General features: G+C 53.7%; 1 protein-coding gene across 1 annotated transcript; it reads right to left on the reverse strand.

Moving 5' to 3' along the window:
- Window positions 1–432: 432 nt before the first annotated feature.
- On the reverse strand, window positions 433–2,185 carry LOC133920448 (probable inactive leucine-rich repeat receptor kinase XIAO). The gene has a single exon (XM_062365069.1). The coding sequence runs from the start codon at window positions 1,924–1,926 to the stop codon at window positions 628–630; it is 1,299 nt and encodes a 432-aa protein (XP_062221053.1). The 5' UTR covers window positions 1,927–2,185; the 3' UTR covers window positions 433–627.
- Between the last annotated feature and the right edge of the window lie 21,372 nt (window positions 2,186–23,557).

A 23,557-nucleotide genomic window follows, 5' to 3' on the forward strand; every position in this document is an offset into this window, starting at 1 on the left:
AGAACATAATTGACCCAAAAATAAATCAGAAGAAAGTTGGGCCACAAAAGATAAGTTTCTTTCCCCATGTTAAGTCTAGACATGCTGCTGAAATCCAAAACTTGATGGGCCACAGGGGAAATATTGAATTCCTTGGCCCAAAGTCTGTTTGGGTAGGCCTACCTCCTACAGATATATTTGAATTCCTCTGTCAAAACCAAATTTAACTTATTTAATTTTGGAGAGAGATTTCTAGCCTTTGTATGTCGATAGATTTATTTATTTATTTTTTTTTTTTTTTGCTCTTTCGCCCTGTCCTTTCTGTGCAATTCATTGTTGACTTTGGTGTCTGCTGAGGTCGTTGGCAAGACTTCTTTGTCCCCCTGAATCCAAACAAAGTTACAGGACACGCTTTTCTTCTGCTCCAAAAATTAGCAATACAAATGTATTCTCGTGTCATGTGAAAGAATGTTCAGGCATACAAACACAGGCCCGGAAAGGTTTACAGCGCGTAAAACGATAAGCAGAGCTTGTACTTCTTTAACGGCGAGTTGAGTTACAAGATGTGATGATACAATGCCATTTCGATAATCTCGACAATCCAAAGCTGAAAAGAGAACACGAGTGCGCTATTTACAGATTACAGTCTCAATGCATCTCCAGAAGAATTTCCTCGTGGATCGCAGTATCGCACTTTGGACACGCGGCGTGGCTCTTCTGCGGGACCCCTTGGCAGAAGAAGAACTTGTGCGGGCACCTCGGCAAGCAGTTGTCCGCCAAGCTGACGACTGCATCGCCCTCCTTCAGCTGCCTCATCTGACTCGGCAGGGCTCCACAGAGATAGTTCCCCTGCAGCATCAGCCTGGCGAACGGCACCCACTGTTCAGTGGCCTCCTCGGCCGCGACACGGACGGCGTACTGGTCAGGAATGACGCCGACGAACCGGTTCCGGTCAAGCGCGACCGCCACTAGGCGCGGCATTGTGCCGAGGCATCCCGGCAGCCGCCCGGCGAGTCTGTTGTTGCTGAGGTCCAGCTCGACGAGCTGGCTCGACGCCCCGCCGTCGGGCGCCTCCTCGACCGTGTCGAGCTGATTGGATCCCAGCCGCAGCTGCTGCAGCGCCGGGTGCGCGAACGCGCCGCCGGGGACAGCGCCGGACAGCGAGTTGCTCGTGAGGTCCAGCACCCGGAGTGCAGGGACAGCGGCCAGCGCCGTGGCCCGCAGAGGCCCGGAGAAAGAGTTGTTGCGCGCCACGACGGACACGAGAGACGGCGGCAGCCGCCCGGGCGCGTCGAGCAGCGTGCCCGACAGCGCGTTGGCGCTCACGTCGACGTGGGCGAGCGAGCGCATCGCGTCCATCCTAGGCAGAGCTCCCGTGAGGCCGTTGTGCTGCAGGTCCATCCGCGTCAGAGCGCCCAGGGACGCGACCTCCGGCGGTATCCGGCCGGAGAACGCGTTGCGGGAGAGGTAGAGCTCCTGCAGCGCCGAGGCGTGGCTGAACAGCGAAACCGGTATCGCGCCGGAGAAGGCGTTGCCAGAGAGATCGAGGACGCGGAGGCTTGGTGGCAGCGGGACCCCTGCAGGGAGCGCGCCGTGGAAGCGGTTGTCGGCGAGGGAGAGCGACGCGAGGAAAGGGAGCGAGGACAAAACGGGCGCGGGGAGCGCGCCGGAGTAGCCCGCGGGGTCAAGCGAGATGGCCGTGACGCGGAGGTAGGAGGAGTTGGCCGGCGCGTAGCAATGGAGGCCGCAGGGGAAGGCGGCGCAGGGGTCGCGGGCGAAGTTCCACGACGCGAGGCAGGAGAAGGGCGGGACGGAGGACGCGGACACCGCGGACTTGAGCGACGCCAGTGCGGCCGCGTCGCTCGGGAAGGTGGCCGTGGGCGCGGACGAGGCCGTGTGCCGGAGCGCAAGCAAGAGAAGGGACAGCGCTAGTAATACCGAGGCCATTGTTGCATCGATCGAGGAGAGGAGTCGCGGGGGAGAAGTGGTAGCTTTGGCTTAGCGATCGGCGCTAAAGTCGTGGAGGTTGGTTTGCTTTGAGCGAGTGGGATCAGTGGAGCGTGAGCTGTGCCGGTCAGAGTGATGCTCGCACCCCCATAGCATCCCCGTAGCGTGTCCCTGTGCGCCGGGAAACCCGGGGGAAAGGAGACAAACGAGACAAGGCCGTTTCTTTCCCGCTTTTGTTTAGACCCTGTGACATTCGGTGGCCATGGTGATGGGAGCTTTCTTGGGTGCGTTTCATGAGTCGGTCATATGATTAGGAGGCGGCGGTGGAGTGCCGTTTACTCTGATCGGACGGCGGATGAGACTGTACTTTTGAGCATAGACAACGCGGTTGCGTGTGACGGTGTGGTCATCCCTTTGGCTTCATTTCCCGTTCTCAATCCCCTGCTCGACGTGTTCTTGGTGCCGAGAACACATACAGTGCCGCAGTGCTAAGCACCGGCGCAACCACCGCAGCCACATTTTCGCAAAGCGAGAGAAGTGTGTGCACGGGCCCGGTTGTTTGTTGCGGCCTGCCTCAAGCAGCGGCTAAAGTTATTGGGCCGGAAGTTGTCGCAATTGGGTGGTAAGTAGAGTGCTATTGTATTTGGTCTGGGCCGTCGGGCCTATGCCTACCAATGCGTGTGTTGACCGTTGTACCTAATAAGAGAAAACCTGTTGCCTCAGCTTGTCAAATCTTTTCGGCTCACATCGAAAAACGTTCCAATCTCTTGCATCATGCAAAATGGTTTCAGCTACAAGAAGGAGAGCTAACCGAACTCCTCGAAACAACCATGCCTGCCATGTTTTGGAAGGCCAACAACCAATGCCACGACGCCAAATGGTGTTCATCCTCCGATCTATAAATTGCTCGGGAAGACTAATGTCTTTGCATACCTACTAGTAAACAGTTTTGGTTTCTTGCTCTTAGCATTGTTGCAGTAGTTAGTAACTAGTAATATGAAGATCTCATGGCTTCCACGGTTCCACCTCACCTCTCTTCACGGCGGCGCTTGTCGTGGCTCTCGTGTTCATCCGCAGTAGCACGTGCCATGCGGCGCACCATCTCGCCGACACAACTGCGGCCACGGCACCAGCCGCTGTCCCGGCCATTCCTGCCACGCCAAAGCCGCCAATGCCCACGGTGCCGACCCTGCCCACAGTCACGATGCGGCAGTGACTGCCCTGCCACTGATGCCCGTGGCACCAGCCGTCCCCACGGTCGCTGTGCCACCAATGTTTGCGATGCCCACCGTGCCGAGCACCGCGTTGCCCCCTGTGCTGACTGTTCCGGCCGAGCCGAAGGTGACACTACCGCCGATACCCTCCGTGCCTTCCCTCCCCAAGGTTACACTACCGCCGATGCCTTCCATCCCAGCCGTGGCACCGCCTCCTTTGGCATAATTAAGCACGTGCGCCCGCTCAAAGCCTCCTTCTATTCTTCTGTACTTCTACTGCGACTACGACTATCACTTGCCGAGGTTTGAATGTTCATTCGACTGGGCGTGATTTCGTCCATGCATACATATTTGTTTGGAGTGTTTCCCCCCTTTTGATGTGTTTGTAGTGCTCTTTGTGTTTAAGAGGTTTTTTGTCATTCAATCTTGCATTTCCTTTGCATCAGTGTATGTACAGCCTAACACAATCAGTCCACGTCTCTAGGAGGCGACTCGATCTCCCAGCGCCACCAGAGCTGGCTGCCGGAAGTCCATGCAACGGCGGGGCTCCCCCCCCCCCCACGGGGTTGCTATGCATCGGCACAGAATCGTCTAGCTCGACGCGCTTCTTCTCCGACAGGATCCACGTGTAGGGGGTCGGATCCGAGCTTTGCCAGCGGGATTTGGGCAAGGGCGGCCATATCCGCTATGTCGTCGCCGATTTTCGCACAGGGACGGTCTTCTTCATGGAGGCCACCCCCTTCATAGCGTTGTCATGCTCCTCGCGTGTCCGGCCAGTCCATCTCCGGGGCGTAGACGCAGCTAGTTTCCCGGGGCGGAACCGTGTGCTTGTGCTCTCGCCGGCGGAGTTCCCCACGTGTCTGTGCTGGGGCCACACGTGGGGATCAGAGGTGGCGGATCCGCCGGGTCTAAGGTTTTTTCTCACCGATGCGCTCGAGGTGGATGCAGGGATCACTGGCGAACCAATCTAGTGACTCACAGGTGTGGTTCCTGCAAACTTCTTGGTCGTCGGCATGGTGAAGACGACGCACAACTTTAAGACAGTGTCGACCTTGGCGGCGGTATCTTGGGCTTCCGGTGACTGCTACGGTGGTTTCGTGCCATGTGTATGTGCTATTGCGGCGGCCTTCATGCAGCCGTGTTTCTCTGCAGGGTCACACCGTTGTCGGCCATTGAGTGGCGTGATGCAGCCCGCCGGGACATCGGCGCGTTGGCGGGATCCGAGCGTCGGCAGCCGGTTCTGCACGCTGCTGGTGTCGGTGGCCTCCACATTAGTAGGGAGGTGCAGCGCGAGGCGTGGGTTCCAACGTCGTCGGTCTCGCGAAGCCATCGCCGCTGCTGCCAGCCCGCCAGTGACCATATTGCCGCCATGTGGTTCATATGGAGTCTCCGGTGATGTAGGCTTCCTCAGCGTTCAGGCCATCCCGGGTGATGGAGGCTTCCTCAGCGTTCGGGCCATCCCGGGTGATGGAGCAGTTCCTGTGCGAGCGGCTGTTGGATAGCTTGTAGATGGTTGCAGATTGCTAGTTTTGCATTTGTGTCTGCAAGTGTTTTCTTTATGTTTAAGATTTTTTTTTCTATGTAGCTTCACTTGGTTTCTTTAATAGAAATCGGTGGGGGCAACCCCTGCCTTGTCTGAAAAAATCAGTGTATGTACAGTGTGCTCAACTACCTTGTGGTGTTCATGAATTATTTTGTGTATTTTGTCTATATTTCATCTTTTATTTTTAGTGGAAGCAGGAACTTTATTAATTTGGCACAATCTTTATAGGTAAAACGGATATATCCGGAGGACTAGAAAACCAAACATAACGACCTGGACTCAGACTCCAAGCCGCCTTGGCCAGGTTGTGTGCCTCCCCGTTATTGTTCCTGCTTTCATGATTAAAGCATAACCCTTGAATTCCAGCTGCCTTCGCTTTGATCTCGTGAAGTATGACAAAGTAGCTGCACCTATTCATCTCTTCTAGATGTTTTGCGACTTCCAGACAATCGGTTGCAACTACGACAGAGCTTGCATTCATATCGAGCACCAAATTGACTGCTTCACTACATGCCTGCGCTTCCAGGGTCTCCGGTGTCCAGGAAAGACAACTGCACTAGCAGCGACAAACTGGCCCTCCGCGTTCCAGCATATAACCCTAGTTTTGAATTGAATAACCAAATGAGCAAACCATTTCGTTAATGAAAAAACACACTACACGTCTCAAGTAGACTTGAGCATGGGCCTGGCTCGAGAAGGCTATCGAGCCATAAATATTAGGTCTGGGCAGAAGCCAGCTCCAGCCGCCCGGCATTGAGTTGGACAAAATCGCTTGTGAGTAGGGGTGTAATCCCATCGGATACCAACTTATATCGTTGATCCTATATCTTTTTCATATTTTTTCATTAACGACAACTGCGGCATTGAGTCGAAGCTGGATACGGATGGATACAAATGTAAATAGTCTCGGTCACAAATACGGATTGAATATGTACTAAGTTAGTCAATCACGAATATTTCTTTGGATATTGCGTAGCAACAACTAGTTATATCTGGTATGTTATGATGATTGACCATTCCACATATCCATAACTCAACTACATTAGTAGTTCAACAAGCAAATTAGCGATATACTCATATGGAAGAAGTCATGTTGGATCGAAGCCTGAGAAGTTACGAGTACTAAATATATTTGTTGAAGCTTATATTAAATATTTAGGCACATTAATGACTTCAAATGAAAAAAAAATCTACTATAAACTTGTAGATCTCGTCGAGAGCTATAATGTTCATATAAAGATCGTCTCCATCTGACTTTGTATAAAAAGTTACAAGCTCCAGAAGATAAACTCAGATAGTCATCGAATAGTTTTCGGATATATCTAATTTTATTCTTGGAATTCCAATATCCGACAAATATTTGTCTCCCTGCATCTGACACAATTATCCTACTTTGACTCTAACATCCGAAAAAATTCCCAAATATTCGATTTTTCGCTCCAAAATAATAAAAAATTTAGACGAGAGGAGCATAAGGAATGGCCCAGTGGTCTCGTAAAAGGATGAATATACCACAATTGATGATTTGTATTGAGATTCGTGAGAGTATTTATATAGAGTATATGACTTGATGAGCCGAATCATATCGAAGAAATTACAATCAAATGTTACCAATCATATCCTATCATAACAATCTGATATATTCTAACATCCTCCATGGTCATAGTGTGAGTATCACAGACACTCAGGCTAGATTGGAAGGTGATAGACCTTTTGGTGCAGTGGTAGCCAAGAGTGAGGTGAATGTGATCATACCTGTGGGGAAGGGTAGAGGTCCAAAACACCAACCTCGACTGGCGACAACGGCCTCGATGGGGTGACCTGGAGGTGTCAGAGGAAGGAACTAACTTGGAGTGATAGAAGGCATGGTGACCAGGATGAGCAGCATGGTGTGGAGCCATTGTTCGGAGAGGCAGTGAACCCATCGATGATGTCATGACCATGAGCACCAGAACTACAGCCCAAGAGGGCACGCATCGATAGCCTCGTTCTCAATGGTACGAGGCTCATGTTCACAGACGACGAGCCAACGATGATGATCTAGAGTGATGACTATGTGTAGACAGGGTGCTTGGAAGGTTGTGGAGGAGGGGCCATATTGATGAGTGCACTGCATCACGTTGGGGTGCCATCAGAGGAGAGAAGGTGTTGTAGAGGTCGAAGCCAAGGCAGAGAAGTCCATAGTGAAGGAGCATCGACAGATTGTAGGACATCGCAGATCGATCTATGATGGGAAAAATTGATCTTGCGATTAAGAGAAAACCCAATCTAGAGAAGACCAGGAAAACCTCTAATTGTAATCGATCGGATGATCGGCGACATTACTACACTATGAGTTGTGTAGCCCCCGGGAGAGATCATGGGGATCGGATCATCTCTAAGGGGCAGGGCGACGGATGTTGTGGAGGTGGCATGGTGGCTCAGGAACGATGTCGACTTGATACCGTGTAAAAAGATTAATATTGTTGGTGAAATAAAATATCTTCCACGAACAATGTGCGGTGAGAGCTTAACTCACTTGAGTGGCTCAAGCTTAGAAAAATAGTGGAGAGGAAGGGATTGCCTATAGTGATCACCAAATTGGTTGTCGCCGGCATCGTATGCTCATGGTCAGTATTTATATTGCTTTTCAGAGCGTAAGGGTACAAGCACTCCCATACAGAGGGGTAGAGATACAAGCTACCACTATACAACTGGGACATAGGGCTAGCTTGGTAAAACATTGCCTAGTCCCGAAGCCAAAATATTAGCCTCTTTGATGACATCACATAACCATGGCAGTAATCATGGCGGCAAGTGGTCACAGTGCTTGGTCGATCACCGACTCTGACGCCGGTCTAGTCCGGCATGTCAGGCTTGCCCCCGTTGTGACCGGCATTCAATGCTAGGCACATCGTGGTAGAGACCACGTGGTCGATGGGTCCTATTACCGCTGATCTTTCTGGGGGGGCGCCCCCCTCCCAAGGTTCCGGGGGTCAACAACCCCGAAGGCTTAGATCTTAGTGGCGGCTTCAGAGCCTGGGGCCTCCGGAGGGGTTCTGAGCCGAATGACCTTCAGATGTAGTATAGCGGAGCTAAGGGCGTCGGGGGTCCTTGATGGTGACCCCCAACAGCAGCCTCTTGCAGCCAGCCCTGCGGTCTTCGAAGCAGGGCCTCCAGCGATCCTTAGCTCCATTGTTGGGGGGCTCATGGTCCTCCGGTTGTTTTGAGTTGCTTTAAGTGCCGGTCTAACGATCGAGCCAAATGCTTGATGTCATCTACGAGAGAGGGCATTAAATGCAACCTACGATTAGTGGTGTAATAATATCTTGCTATGTAGTGGTGGGACATGTGGTGTCTTGGTATTGGAGGGTCATGGAGAGCGGTTCTGTTTCCCCATGATCATGGGTGAAAGGATGGGGCGGGCTTACGCGCCCCGAGGAGGCAACGACTCCTCCCCTATCTTATAAAGTAGGGGTTCTGATCGAGCGGTGACTTTATCTGGCACTCTTGCTCTTTTTCGTCCTTACTCTGCGCCAGCGCCCACCGGTCCTAACAATCCCAGCCTCCCTTACTGATGTATTCTCCTCGCCATATCATAAGGACCTCATGACTTGCTCAGACACACGCGACAACACCGACTCCACTGCGGGGGGTCACGTGACATCCAGGAATATCGCTGCTGCGTCGGTGATCTCAGCCGTCGCCGCCCGCCATGCAGGATCAACTTCCACTGTTGTCCTTGGTGTGGGTGAGCTAGAGGCGGGTCGGTCTATTGGTGCTCGCGTGCTGGCCAAAACCATGATGACGGTGATTCCTCTGTCATTGCCTGGGCTGCCGCTAGGCATGGTGCTCCACCGGGTTAGTAAGAAGTACCCCCTTCAAACCAGCGCACTAGGGTGTCAACTGTCACTGAGGTTGAGCTCAACTGGATGGTTGAGGATGGAAAGATCTCCTCCAGATCCGTCGCCCATGCCTCACGGGGGGAGGTGATACCGACACCATAGGGATATGAAACCATTGTCTTCGAGGCCTTCTTTGATGCGGCCTTGGCTTCCTGGTCGTGCTGCTCCTCAAAGGGGTGCTCTGCCATTTCTATGTAGAGCTTCCTTAACTCTCAGCCAACGATATCGCCCGTCTAGCCATCTTCGAATGGGCCATGTGGGCAGAGGGCTATGAGGGATGAGCAGAGCTCTTTGCCACCATCCATGAAGCAAGCTGCAACCGAAGACCTGTATAGAGGACAGAGAGATGAAGGCCCTCAACTTCCATAGTGTGAACTTACAGCTCCGGCAGAAGTATCAGGATGCATTTCCGGCAAAGGCTATCAATGACTAGTGGTATACCAAGTGGTCGAAGGGGTGGTCTATTATGACGTGGGCTTCGGATCCTCCCTTCGCTCCACCAACTAAGACATTCATTATATCCAAACCCTAGTGGTGGACCATCTCAGGGCCCAGCTTGTTTTGAGGGTGGCGCTCCTTCGGAAGGTGGTCCGGGGGATGAGCATGCGTGATCTCACGGAGGAGTTCATGATGCTGTAGCTTCGGCCCCTTCGGGCATATTGGGATCACACTTTCAAGAAAGGTGAGGAGGGTGAGCCGAACGCGTACTCCAGGCCCACTGTCGCTTCTGGTGAGTCCTCCCCTTTGTCTAGCATTGAATTCGTAGATGTGAGACGTCTTTTACTTTCAAATAGGTGCCTTGTGCTAGACCACGTGGCTAAGATCACAGACTGATTCCTAGGCAAACCCTTTGTTGTAGAGTGGGACCACTTTCTAGAGTTGGTTGGAAGCTAGGAGGCACAACCGCATCTGCTCCCACCTCAGAATTGCGGCTCCAACGTGGCCAAACCTGGCAGAGCCCTGGGTCACCAAAAAACAAGAGTGCGGGACCTTGGGTTCCATAGCCTCCACAATTCTCGCGATCCCACTTTGTACTCGACCCCTAACTGGCCCCGCTGCCTCGTGCACTAGCTCTGCAGTCAAGTCCTCCGAGGCAGAATCTGACAGGACAAAGCATCAGAGACATGCCGAGGGCTTTGGAGGTACGGGCGGCACGACTGAGGATGTGTCCCAGGCTGGAGTAGGTGGCCTGGGGAAGGCTCTGGTCATCCCAGACCCGGTAGGCCACTGCCAAGGAGGAGGGGACAGGAGACCTCCCTTGATGAGTATGCAGCATGGGGAATTGTCAATCCCTTGGATAACGAGGATCTCATGGGCCCTGTTACTGCTACGACCGGTGGCATGGGTGAGGCATCATTTGGTACCCCGCTGTGTCAGTGCTTAAGGATCCTGAACTTTGTGTTTTTCCATTTTACAGGGGCTGTCGAAACGGGTCCGACCTCGGCCCCCGCTCCAAAGGTTTTGGCTTCCCTAGAGGGTCCACCAATTCCTCCGGAGATACCTAAGGCAACCACTCCAGAGGCAATGGCTTCACCACCTTAGGGTGTTCCTCTAGGCCAGGATCTGGCTCTCGTAGCCAGGGCTGGAGGAGCCAAACCCTACATGACGTCCGCCTCCATACTCCTAGAGCAGGGCTTAAGTTTCAAGGCCCTAACTTTGGACTACTTCACACTCCGGTCGGAGGCATTGAGCACATTTTCCTCCACCTCGTCTCTACTTAGGAGCAGGGAGATCAAGCTATCTCTGGCCGAAGGCCCCCTGAGGAGGTGGCGGCATGTCTAGAGGTGGTAGCCTGGCAGATATGTTGGTTAGATAAAGCTTTCATGGTTCCAACCTTTGGGTTGCCAAACCTTATCTCTCCCTCATTGTGTTTTGCAGCAACTGCTCATATTGAAGGCGCTAGGTTGTTTGTAGCGTTGGTCCCTTGTGGTGGCCCAGAACATGGCTCATGAGGAGATGTTAGGGATCCATCATGCCCTGTAGGAGGCCGAGAGGCAAGCAGAGGCTGCGAAGGGCCGTCTACATGAAGAGACGATGAGCCAAGAGCGAGCGAAGGTTGTATCTCATAAGGCTACCGAAGCCCACCGAGTTGTGGAGGCGTCTCTATCGACCAGATCATCATGGGTTGCATCGCTGCAAAAGGTGAAGCTCGGGACCTCCAGATTGCAGTGGTCGTAGCCCATCAAGAGCGGGGGGGGGGGGGGAGGGGGCTAGCAGCGGAGGAAGCCCTACACGTGGAGCACTAAGGGCTGGCCGATTGTGTGACGGAGGAGGCCCATTCCATCAAGAAGGCTCTAGGTGGCCTCATGGACAAGGGCCCGCCATTGCCATCCGACCTGGAGATCCTAGCCCTAATCCTCCACTGGCTTTGGACCGTAGCCAGGGTGACGGCAAGTGCTACGGAGGCCTACGCCAGCTCCAGCGTCCACATGGCCTCGACATTTTAGTTGACGCTACTACACCGCATGGGGTGCAACTAGTTTGAAGTGTTGGAGCAGTCAACTTCGAACTTCGTGGCTGAGGACCTCCGGCCTGAGGTGCCTCCGGCGAAGATCCACATGGCCTTGGACAACTTCCGTCGGAGTGTACGGGTGAAGCATGGCTGACCCGTAACTCTGCGTTTTGTAGCATATCAAGTGAAGTCAAGTGTTGGAGGATCTCCCCATTCGAACCCTCCCTGCATGAGGTAAGCCTTCGCGCCCAGAGACCTCCTCACGTGCACTACTACCACTATAGGACACATGCTTATCTAGGCTGCCTCCTCATCTGGATATCATTCCGTGGGAACAGTTTCTGTGCACGGGTGACACTCCACAAGATCGGCAGCCAGAGCTGTAGCTCTGAGTAGGCCTTGCTTTTTTGTTTCTCTCCTTTTCCTGTGGGGGGTAGAGACCTAGTGTGTTGACTAGGATCTCCTGCTTTATGTATTTTGACTTTGTTTACCAACTAGCGGGGCTACATCTACTTTGTGCTTTTATCTATTTATCTGTGTGTCATGCTAGAATATGCGTGCCACAAGGCTAGTTTGGCAACTCAAAGCGAGAGGAGGGCCCAGCGGGTCCCGATCGCCCAGGCCCATGCTACCTCCCCTGCAGCTGGAGCACTTCATCCTACCTCGCAATTCCCAAGGATGCGTGGACCCAGAGGTGGCTACTGATGTCTTGGTTAAGGAGGAGCTGGAGGATCCTTCCGCCTCTACTTCAGAGGCTGGCCTGGATTCCATAGGGGTAGATGAGTGGTGGAGGGTTTTTGAGGCCGCTATCCCATGTGACTCTTAGCATTTCGTTCTCCCACGAGACCTTGGCGGAACTGTGTCATTTGACCATTTTTAGGATGTTGTGGCCCGAATCAAGACAGAGGATGCGGAGGACCCATCATCGTCAGGGAACGTGGATTTCTCGGCCTTCGACTCGTACCCCTTCCAGGTGGAAGCCTCATCTTCTTAGGCTCGAGGAGACTCCATCATTAGCAGGAGGTCTTTGTGTCGAGGGTACATGTGACATCGCCCCATGCACCAACCAGGCCATAGGGTTGGTGGCCTCGGAGGGCGGAGACAGCCCTCCGCACCTCGCCATACTTCAGGAGGGCACCGCAGCCTAGCTCGTCTGTTAGGACTAGATTGATTGTAAGGCACATCGCCGAGTGCCATTTTTTGCACTTACTATATAAATAAGATTGTGATGTGTTAGCTTTGGTTCCCTTCTTGCCTTTTATAACTACTCGTATCTGCGTTCCAAAAGCTTCACCTTTCTCGGCCCTCTCACATGATGTGGCCAGTATCGGTCGGAGGGTGCGACTAGAGGGACACTTAGGTGTCATAGGTGCGACTAGAGCAACAAAGCATCACACTAGTGATCAGTGGTATAGAGCCATATGGCCTTCGAGTTAGCGGAGGTTTTGTACACTCGATGGTACCGAGGCCACTGGCCTTCAAGGTAGCGGAGGATTGTACATTCGATGGTACTGAGGCCGCTGGCCTTTGAGGTAGCGGAGGTTTTGTACACTTGATGCTACCAAGGCTGTTGACCTTCGAGATAGTGGAGGTTTTATACGCTCGACGCTACCGAGGCCGCTAGCCTTCAAGGTACCAGAGGTTTGCACACTTAATGGTATTGAGGCTGCTGGCCTTCAGTGTAGTGGTGGTTTTGTACACTCAATGCTATCGAGATCACTAGCCTTTGAGGTATTGGAGGTTTTGTACACTTGACGATACCGAGGCCACTGGCCTTAAAGGTAGTGGAGGTTTGCACTTGATGGTATCAAGGCCGCTAGCCTTCGAGGTAGAAGAGGTTTGCACACTCGATAGTAATGAGGTCGCTGGCCTTTGATGTAGCGAAGGTTTTGTATGCTCAGCGGTACTGAGGCCGCTGGCCTTTGAGGTAGCGGAGGTTTGCACTCGACATTACTGAGGCTACTGGCATTCGATGTAGCGAAGGTTTGTACACTCAACGGTATCGAGGCTGCTGGCCTTTGAGGTAGCGGAGGTTTGCACTTGACGCTACTGAGGTCACTGGCCTTCGAGGTAGCAGAGGTTTTGTACACTCGACATTACTGAGGCCACTGATCTTCAAGGTAGCAGAGGTTTGCACACTCAATAGTACCGAGGCCACTGGCCTTCGAGGCAGTGGAGGTTTTGTACACTCAACGCTACCAAGGCCGCTGGCCTTCGAGGTAGCAAAGGTTTTGTACGCTCGATGTTATTGAGGCCGCTGGCCTTCGAGGTAGCGGAGGTTTGCACTCGACGGTACTGAGGCTACTGGCCTTTGAGGTTGAGGTAAAATCGAAGAGACTTGGTTGATGTTTTATACATTTCAAAATGTGGCCAAGGGCTTGGCTTGGGTACCTTACAAAATGAGTAGGGGAAAGGTTTTTACATGTAATACCTACGGACTGTGTCGGTGTATCAAGAACCGGGGGTCCCTGAGTCCCGAGGCCAGGCCAGCCGTCCGCCACGCGTCACCATCCCGCGAGGTCCCTCCTGCGGGATGAGGAAAATCTAAGTTCCGGGAAAAGGTGCTCGGGGCCACAGCCTCTGGTCCCTGAGCACCCCAGTTCCCCGATGACCCGCAGAGTCTAAGTACCGGGAAGAAAGTACTCGGGGAGGTGCCCGGTCGCCCCCGAGCACCCTAGTCCCCCGACGATCAGAAGAGCTAAGTTCCGGGAGAGGGCGCTCGGGGGGCTACGTGCGGCAACCTCTGAGCGCCAGGTTCCCCGAGGGTCAATGCAAAAGTGCTCGGGAGAGAGTGCTCGGGGTTGCACGTGGCAGCCCCCGAGCACTCGGTTCCCCGAAGGCTCGTGCGAGAGTGCTCGGGAGAGAGTGCTCGGGGAGGTGAACAGTACCCCCGAGCACTCGGTGCCCCGACGACCCAGAAGGGCCCCCGAGGGGCCCGCCGATGAGGTGTCAACCAGTCAGAGGTCCGAGGCCGCATTTAATGGGCGTGCGCGGCCTGACATCCCCAACTGCTCCCGCCGCAGTGTCAGTCCCTGCCATGCTTTGGCAGAGAGACGTGGGGCCATTAATTGCACGGGTCCCGTCCCGTATCATCCGGTGTATCTCGGGATAACGTTGCCAGGATCAAGGCGTTCCGCCTGCCGCCCTGCCGTGGCAGAGGAACAAGACAGAGCGGGCACGCCGGGTGCCTCTGTGGCTGCCCGGTGGGCCCTCTCAACGGCGCCCGTCGCCAGGGCGTCCACAATGACGAGTGACCGGACGCGCGCCGCGTTTTTCCACCGCCCCTGTCACTTCACCCAGAGGAAATGATGACGCCTTTCTCAGTCGTGGCGTCTTGGAACTTGTGCCCCTTCCTTCCCGTTCGGGGTATGTCGCGGCCGGCGAGTGCATAAAAGGATCGGCATACAGAGAAAAGAAGACATTGAAACATTGGAGAGAACAATTGGAAAAAAGACAAGCCCAAGCAGTCGACCGTGCCACACTCAGACGAAAAACCTTGCAAGCAAGCCTAAGCAGAGCTAGAACAAGCAGCCTCAAGCTCTTAGTTAGACAATATATTCTTGTAACCAGATATATCCCTGAGGGATCCCCCTCAGGGTAAGTTATTGCATCCATACAGGAGTAGGGTATTACGCCCCCATGCGGCCCGAACCTGTCTAAACTCTGGTGCATTTACTTCCCTTTGCACTAGGTCGATTATCCCCCACCACCGGCCGTTTCATTTACTTCCACTTCCATTTATTTCTCTGACGAACTTATTCAGGATCATCCCCCCGGCTGAATCTTTAAAAAGGGGTCTCTCGGGATCCCTGCGACAGGAGTTAATCCTCCGACAGCTGGCGTGCCAGGTAGGGGCGCCAGGCGACGGCGCAAGAAGTCCGCCACCACCATTACCGAGGTCAGCCCGGAGTCGCGCAGGAATCTGATGCGCTCGAACACCGGCTCCAACCTCGCGTCCTCCGGCGGCGGCACCTCCCACGTCGACTTCCGGGGCTCCGCTGCCACTTCCGGTAGAGCGAGACGATCATGGGGGTCGACGTCGACGAAGAACCAATCCCGCCGCCACTCCTCTCATTTGCTGCGCAGCACCTGGGGGATGTACTGCTCCCCCAAGCCGTCTCGCAGCCGAAGATTGCAGCACCCTGCGACGTCTGCCGTGGAGTACTCCCTCTTCTTCCCGGCCGGCCGCAGGACAAAGAAATGTCGGAGAAGCGTCACCGAAGGCACCACCCCCACGAACATCTCGCAGAGGTGAGCGAAGACCGCCAGCACCACGACGGAGTTGGGGCTCAAGTGCACCAGTTGGATACCGTAGGTGTCGAGGACTTGGAGGAAAAAAGTTGAAAACGGCGGCACCAACCCCGCCGCCACAAAAGAAGTGAACAAAACGATTCGCCCGGGAATGGTCGTCGCCGGCGGGAAGTTCGCCGGCGTCACCACCGCGGCTCCCTGCTGGCCCTCGGGGACCAGCAGCTTCCTGATCTTATCAGCCGCTTCTTCATTCTTCAGGCGAGACTCCGGCAGCACGCTGTCCAGAGTCCTGTCACGACGGCCTCCTCCGTCTCGGCATCTCGACGGGAGGGGAGGTTGTCTGGTGGTGGAGAGGAAGGAGGAGAAGCGCTCCGATCACCTGAAGGGTTTCTAAGGGCTCCGAAGCACGAAGGAGACAAGAGCAAGATCGCAAGAAGGCGTAAAGAAGGGGGCGGATCGATCCCCTCCCCATTTTATATATCTCAGAGTTCAAATGTCGCCTGCCAACGGTTCGCTCGGCGGGACGGCTTCCTCGGTCGACGCAACTGCCAGGCAAATCTCCCGCTGGTCGTGCGGTGTCAGCAACTGCCATGCGTATTTTCCTCAATCTGCACGGCAGCCGCGCGTGCCGCCCGTACCATTGTCATGTCCTTTGGGAGTTGTGTGGGCACGCATCCGCTTGTCTCCCCGCTGGGCCGTACCAGAGGCTCAGGTCTAAAGGGCCACCTCTTGAAAGCCTGCCATGTGGCGTCCACGCCAGCCTCGGCCTCGCCCGCGACGAAGGGCCCATCCGCAGTCTCCGTGCCATCGCCTGCCAATGGGCCCGGGGGCTACTGTCGGTGTATCAGGAACCGGGGGTCCCTGAGTCCCGAGGCCAGGCTAGCCGTCCGCCACGCGTCACCATCCCGCGAGGTCCCTCCTGCGGGATGAGGAAAATCTAAGTTCCGGGAAAAGGTACTCGGGGCCACAGCCTCTGGTCCCCGAGCACCCCAGTTCCCCGATGACCCGCAGAGTCCAAGTATCGGGAAGAAAGTACTTGGGGAGGTGCCCGGTCGCCCCCGAGCACCCTAGTCCCCCGACGATCAGAAGAGCTAAGTTCCGGGAGAGAGCGCTCGGGGGGCTGCGTGCAGCAGCCCCCGAGCGCCCGGTTCCCCGAGGGTCAGTGCAAAAGTGCTCGGGAGAGAGTGCTCGGGGTTGCACGTGGCAGCCCCCGAGCACTCGGTTCCCCGAAGGCTCATGCGAGAGTGCTCGGGAGAGAGTGCTCGGGGAGGTGAACAGTACCCCCGAGCACTCGGTGCCCCGACGACCCAGAAGGGCCCCCGAGGGGCCCGCCGATGAGGTGTCAACCAGTCAGAGGTCCGAGGCCGCATTTAATGGGCGTGCGCGGCCTGACATCCCCAACTGCTCCCGCCGCAGTGTCAGTCCCTGCCATGCTTTGGCAGAGAGGCGTGAGGCCATTAATTGCACGGGTCCCGTCCCGTATCATCCGGTGTATCTCGGGATAACGTTGCCAGGATCAAGGCATTCCGCCTGCCGCCCTACCGTGGCAGAGGAACAAGACAGGGCGGGCACGCCTGGTGCCTCTGTGGCTGCCCGGTGGGCCCTCTCAACGGCGCCCGTCGCCAGGGCGTCCACAGTGACGAGTGATTGGCTGTAAAGGAGTCGACGCCTGGAGGCTTCGACGTCGCATCCACTAGCATCCTTGGCAGGTGTAGAAAAATTCCTTCGCATTAGACATAATTGTGGGCCAGTGTAGCCCATGGCAAAGAGATTTTCCTCCAAGGGCATGAGGTGGCTGCTGCAGAGTCCTTCATGAATTTCCTGAAGGGGGTCAACACCCTACTCCTTGGTGACACAACAGAGGAGGGGGTGCAGACTCCAGCCTTGTAAAGAGCTTCATCCACTAGGAGGTTGCCCCTAGCACGCTACTCAATGCGACTGAGCCTGACGGGGTCATCAAGCTCCTCCGTTCCATTTAGGAAGGAGAGAGGGGCCCCTCTAATCTAGGAGTCTAATGGGGAGGATGGTGGTGGCAACCCCGTCGAAGGTACATGCGATAGACTTGTGGAGGACTTTGAAGAAGGCCCCTGGTGGAAGGACACTGCTCCCAGCTGCAACTTTGGCCAAGACATTGGCCTCGTGGTTGTCCGTGCATGGTATGCTTTGCACTGAGATGCCACGAAAGGACCCCTCGACTTTGCGGATGAATTCGAGGTATTTTACCAGGTCTGGATGCTGAGCCTGGAAGCTCTTGTCAACATGCCTAGCAACAACTTGAGAGTCTGTCTTCATGATGATTCTAGTGGCTCCTAAGCCCCTGGTCTTTCGAAGCCCCAACAGGATGGCTTTGTATTCGTGGATGTTATTGGTTGTCTTGAACTCCACGCGTGTGGCGATTGTGGCTCGCTGTCCAGTCAGGGAGATGAGGATTGCCCTTACCCCCGTGTTAGGGAGATGTGGACCCATACATCTTAGGGAGGTGCTGCTGGGGGCCCTAGGGCTGGGGAGTCCATTTGACGACGAAGTTGGTCATGACCTGTGACTTAATGGCCGAGTGGGCCACAAACTTCACTACAAAGGGTGCTAGTTCCATTGCCCACTTGCTTATATGTCCCATCGCCTCCCGATTATGGAACATGTCGCTCAGTGGGAATGAGGTTGGTATTGTGACGTCATGGGCGAGAAAGTAGTGTTGGAGCTTGTGTGATGCTACCAGGAGGGTATACGCCATCTTTTCAAGCTCTGTGTAGCATGTGTTGGCCCTAGCTAGGACCTCCGAAATATAGTAGATCACCCTTTGAATAGAGCGACTTTCATTCTCCTCCTCCCGCATGAGTATGACACTTACAGCGGAGGCAGAGGCGAGCGAGTACAAGAGGAGCCCTTCACCAAGGAGGGGTATTGCCAGTGTCTTGAGGTCGGATAGGTGGACCTTGAGGGTCTCGAAGGCATCCTATCACTCTGTCGTCCATTTGAAAAACCATAGCCCCTTAGTGCTTTGAAGAATAGAAAGTTGTGCTTGGTGGACTTGGCGAGAAAACAGCTAAGGGCTATGAGGCAGCTGGCAAGCCGCTGGACCCCCTTCGTATCAGTGGGGGGTGCCATTTTTGTGATGGAACGGATCTTTCCGGGGTTGGTATCAATGCATCTCTTGGAAACGAGGTACCCTAGTAGCCTGCCAGCTTTGGCGCCAAAGACACACTTCTCTAGATTGAGCCGCGCACCTGTGGCCTAGAGGCTATTGAAGGTTTCTTGAAAATCAACAATGTTGTTAGCTTCGAGATTGATTTTTACAATGATGTCGTCAACGTAGGCTTCCACATTGCAGCCTAACTGCTATTCCAGGATCTTACGCACTAGGTGGGAGAAGGTTGCTCTAGCATTTCGAAAGCCAAAAGGTATCTGAATGTAGCAGTACTCCCCGAAGGGGGTAATGAAGCTAGTTTTATCTTCATCTTCCGCAGCCATCCACACTAGGTGGTATTCAGAGTAGGCATCTAGGAAGCTCAATAACTCACAGTCGGCGATGGAATCCACAAGCTGGTCAATGCAAGGGAGAGGGTACGGATCTTGAGGTAGGCTTGGCTAAGCATTGTGAAGCCGATGCACATGCGCTACTTCCCATTAGGCTTCTTTACCAAGACTGGGTCGACAACCACTCATAGTGGATGATTTCACGAATTAGGCCAGCTTTTAGTAGCTTATGGACTTCCTCCTTAGCTACCTCTGCCAACTCGAAGGATAGCTTGCGGAGCCCCTAATGTACAGACTTGGCCTACGGGTCAACCCGAACGGCGTGCTCGATGATGTGGAAGTTGAATCTAGGGAGGTCCTACGGAGACCATGCGAAAACATTGATGCTGGCCTGCAGGACGGCCAGGAGCTGGGTTTCTTGCTTCGGAGTGAGGTACGCCCCAATCTGATAGGTCCAGTCAGGATGGACCATATCCGTTGGGACCTGCCTGACATCCCCCTTTGTTCGTGTCCTCATAATGCCTCGGTGCCTGAGGCACACCGAAGGGGGTCTTCGAGAGGCCATTTTACCACATTGTGGACTTAACGGCTGTCGAGTGGGGTTAGGTGCTTGTATTCGATGCGTCTAGCCAAACCCTAATCGTCATGGATGGAGATTATCCATTGGGGACCTGACATCTTCATACATAGGTAATTGTGATGGGGGACCTCTGAATTTGTTCAGGGTGCACTGGCCTAGGATGGCGTTGCATGTATAGGGTACATCCACAACGTCAAAGCTGATCATCTTAGTCTGCGCGGTGGAGCCCTCGCTCAAGGTGACAGGAAGCTCTATCTTGCCTAGGGCGTCGAGGGGGGCGCCGTTGAACCCCTGAAGGGTCCTCTAGACTGGAGAGAGCCAGTCCCACAAAATGCGGAGTTGGTTGAAGGCATGCATGATGACAAGATCAACAGAGCTTCCTTCATCGATCAGCACCCTCTGGACTTCGATGTTGGTGATGTCGACCATGACGACTAGGGCATCAGTGTGGGGAAGTTAACCCCCATAGAGTCATCGAATGAAGGTCACTGGGGCTTTGACCCATCCCTAGACTTGATGGTGAATTCTGGTTGCCTCGACATGGTTGACCCCGTGCATGTAATCTCGTCGCTGCCGCTTCGAGGAGCCACCAGAGGCTCCCCCTCCTGTTATGGCTAGCACCACTTACATAGCACGGCCTCCCCCTTTGATGTGCTACACCATGGGTGGCGGAGGCAGAGGGGCAGAGCTAGCTGAGGAGGGTTTGGTAAGGCTAGGTGATCCACTTGGTGGCCCACTGCAGGCCTACGGCCTTCGTGCCACTCGTCTCTGGTCCTATCTCCTGCCACACGTACGCCTGCCGCTCAAGGTACTCCTCTCGAAAGGTTACGAGGGTCCGATAGTCCTTAGTATTATGGACACGTTCAGACCTGTGCAGAGTGCACCAATACCATTCTTCGGGTTGCCAGCTGGGGCCGCGTTGGCGATCGGGGAAAGTGCCGAAGCGTCCTCGGCTATGCCCTATAGCTTGGGGTAGGTTTAGAGCCCCTCACATGTGGGTGATGTTGTGTATGCTATGTCACTAGCACTATCAGGACCTGAGCCCCCCCCCCCCCCCGAGCCCTCAACCTCGTTAGAGCCCCTTTTTGTTGGGGTAGACGACAGGGCTCGAGTGGACCCCGCTTGCGAGATTGGCCCTGTGAGGTTGACAGAGGGGGCAACGACAGCATCCATGGTATCCCGACAGAGCTGCTCCTCCTTTGCACGAGGGTATTCCTTGAACTTGCTCATAAGGGCATCCACTATGCGCTTAGGACGCCGATGCAGTCGATCGAAGAGGCGCTTGGAGGCCAGATCTTGAGTGGTCGCGTCAATGACCAATGACTCCAAGATACCTTTTATTTGGGCCTTAGTTTGGGAAAACCTCCGGAAGTACTCCCGAAGGGTTTCGCCCGGCTGTTGCCTGATGGCGAATAGCCTCCCAAAGGTCACTAGCTCAACGAATGTGCCCTAGAAGTTGTTGCAGAAAGCGTCTCAAAGCTGAGCCCAGGCGTAAATGGTCCCTGGTTCCGACACTTAGAACCATTGGAGGGCTACCCCCTCCAAAGCGAGGGAGAAGCACTTGGCCTCAGTGGCCTGGTCACATCCGTTGGTCTTGATGGTGAGGGCGTATGAGCGAACGAATTCCTCTGGGTCTGAATCACCTTTAGACTTAGGAAGTTTGTGGGTTCGAAACCCATTTGGGAAGGGCACGACCTACATGCTCGCCTGTAGAGGAGAGTTGAAGTCTAGGAGAGAAGCCTCGTGCCGACGAGCCTAAGGCTCAGTAGCCTACATGCTGGCCAAGGGCGGCACTTGGGGACGATGAGGGGCACAAATGACGCCCTCACTGGTCCCCAGAGCCCTAGCCGCCATGACATCAGCCATCCCGAGGGTGGCCTCAGTTGTGAGAGCAACCTGCTCCAGGGCCTGAAGGGCCGCCTTCAGCTCCTCCAGTTGGGCCTGAAGGGCCACCACGTGTGCCTGCTAGTGGGTCGTGGCGGCATGTACAGCTGCGGCCTCAGTCGCAGCCCTTGGGGTGCCACGATGTTCTCATCGTACTACTGCTGAAAGGCCTATGAACCGGCTGGGGGGCACGTCAGTCGAAGTCAAGATCGCAGCCATGTCAGTGGTGGCCATAGGGCCCTCATTCCGCCCGAGTGTGGATTCGTTGTCACCCCTGATTGGGGCGCTGGCACCAGCATAGGTGTTGCCGCGGAGCCAGCCGCTCGGGCCGCAGCTGCCATGCTGACTTTCGCACAAGTGTTACCACAGAGCCAGCCGCCACTTTGCTGGTCTTCTTCTTAGGTGGCACCCTACCTCTCCTAGTGATACACCGTTCTACGTTCCCATGGATGGTGCCAGTTGTTGGTGAAAAAAATATCTTCTACGAACAAGGTGCAGCGAGAGCTTAACTCACTTGAGTGGCTCAAGCTTAGAGAAATAGTGGAAATGAAGGGATTGCCTATAATGATCACCAAATTGGCTGCCGCCAGCACCGTATGCCCACAATTAATATTTATATTGCCTTTTAGAGTGTCAGCGGCCTCCGGAGGTCCAGGGCCCCGAAGGCTTAGATCTCCACGGCTGCTCCAGAGCCTGGGCCTTTAGAGGGGTTCAGAGCCTTATGACATTCAAATTTAGTACAACGAAGCCAAGGATATCAGGGGTCCTTGATGATGACCCCTAACAAATATACTGCAATTGATGATTTGTGTTGAATGCCGTTAGTGTATTTATATAGAGTATACACCTTTGATCGCAATGCAATATTAGAGATATAAATGAATCATACGGAGAGATTATAATCAATTATAACCAATTATATCCTATCATAGCAGATGCATAATCTAGGGGCATTTGCAAATACCTCCCTGATTTTTTATTTTTTGCAAGGGTGCCACTTGAATGACAGTTTTAATAGTATTTTTACAATTTTTTTTAGTGACAAGCTTGCAATAACATTAGAAGTAGTGATTTCTTTACCATTATCTTAATAATCTAATATCCTATAAAACTAAAATATATTTCTTTCGAACCAGCACAAGACAGCCTTACTCCTAGGAAAGCTTCCCGAGCCCGTCCATACGAGCAGCAGCGTAAAAAAAAGGGAAAGGGGCCAGACACAGAAAGCCATCAGCGTGGAACGCATGGAAACTCCAAAGAAAAGAGGAAACATGTAGGAACAGAAGCACAACTGCACGACATCTCTGTCCATCTGACGGAACGATCAAGCTAAACAGGGGACTGTTGCTCCATCTGCAGAATTTATTGAGATGGTCGACGTCCACTCGCCTCCATCCGCCAGAGAAGGACCCGATTCAAGTACTAACTGAAAATACTACCAGTATGGCAGTATCCCTGTCTGATCTGCTTCGACGTAGATATGAGACTGACAGCGCTGATCACCTCGGCCAGACGTGGTCTACTCAGTATCACCGATGAGACGGGTCTTCCTTCTGGATCAGTGTTAGATGGAGCCATCAGCCAGACCATTACTTGTAATGATCATCTACTGGGTTCGCCTTTCGCTCAATCACTTCAACAAATTAATTTAGCACACCCTACTGTCCTAGCATCGAGCATACTTTTGAGCATCTGCCACCGGACTAGCGCCGTCAACGAGACAAGCTCGTCTTAAGCTTGAGGACGATAGAAACTCGAGCCAAAGTTAAAGATTTAATCGAGCCTATAAATCAGTCTTGAGTTTGGCTTGTTAGAGTCTCGAGTCGAACTCGAATCGAGTCTAGAGCGAGTCGAGTTTAAGTAACTCGTGAGTCTCGAGCCTCGACCATATGTGTATGTAGTCACGTGGTTTTAAGGTTGTGCGATTGGACTTTGAGTTGGATGGTGAGGTTTAAAAAAATAAACTTAGCTAAAGTGAATAGATATCATCTTTAACTCAACAGAAAGTAGTTGGAGTTAGGCAAGCTTTCACAAGCTATTTGAGCTCGAGCTCGATAGGCTCGTGAATTTATGGCTAAATTTGAGCTTAGCTTGTTAAAGTCTCGAACCGAGCTCAAATCAAACCTATAATAAGTTAAATTCAAGTAGCTCGTGAGACTCGAGGTTTTTTTTATAGCCATACACCGGACCCGATCGCCGGTAACTGTTTCTGTGCATCAAAAACTTTACGCAGTGAAGCTACCTCTATATTCCGTGTCGGCTCGCGGCCGCCTATTCCTCCGGCACCCACTGGTTGGTATAAGAGTTCATATGTTAATTTATTTTTCATTCACTAGTAAAAAATAAATA

Source organism: Phragmites australis, chromosome 6, assembly GCF_958298935.1.
Source record: "Phragmites australis chromosome 6, lpPhrAust1.1, whole genome shotgun sequence".
NCBI lineage: Eukaryota > Viridiplantae > Streptophyta > Magnoliopsida > Poales > Poaceae > Phragmites > Phragmites australis.

What these genes read in the sequence shown, in the direction of transcription:
- LOC133920448 (XM_062365069.1), bottom strand. Translation starts at nt 1,926, where the DNA reads ATGGCCTCGGTATTACTAGCGCTGTCCCTTCTCTTGCTTGCGCTCCGG.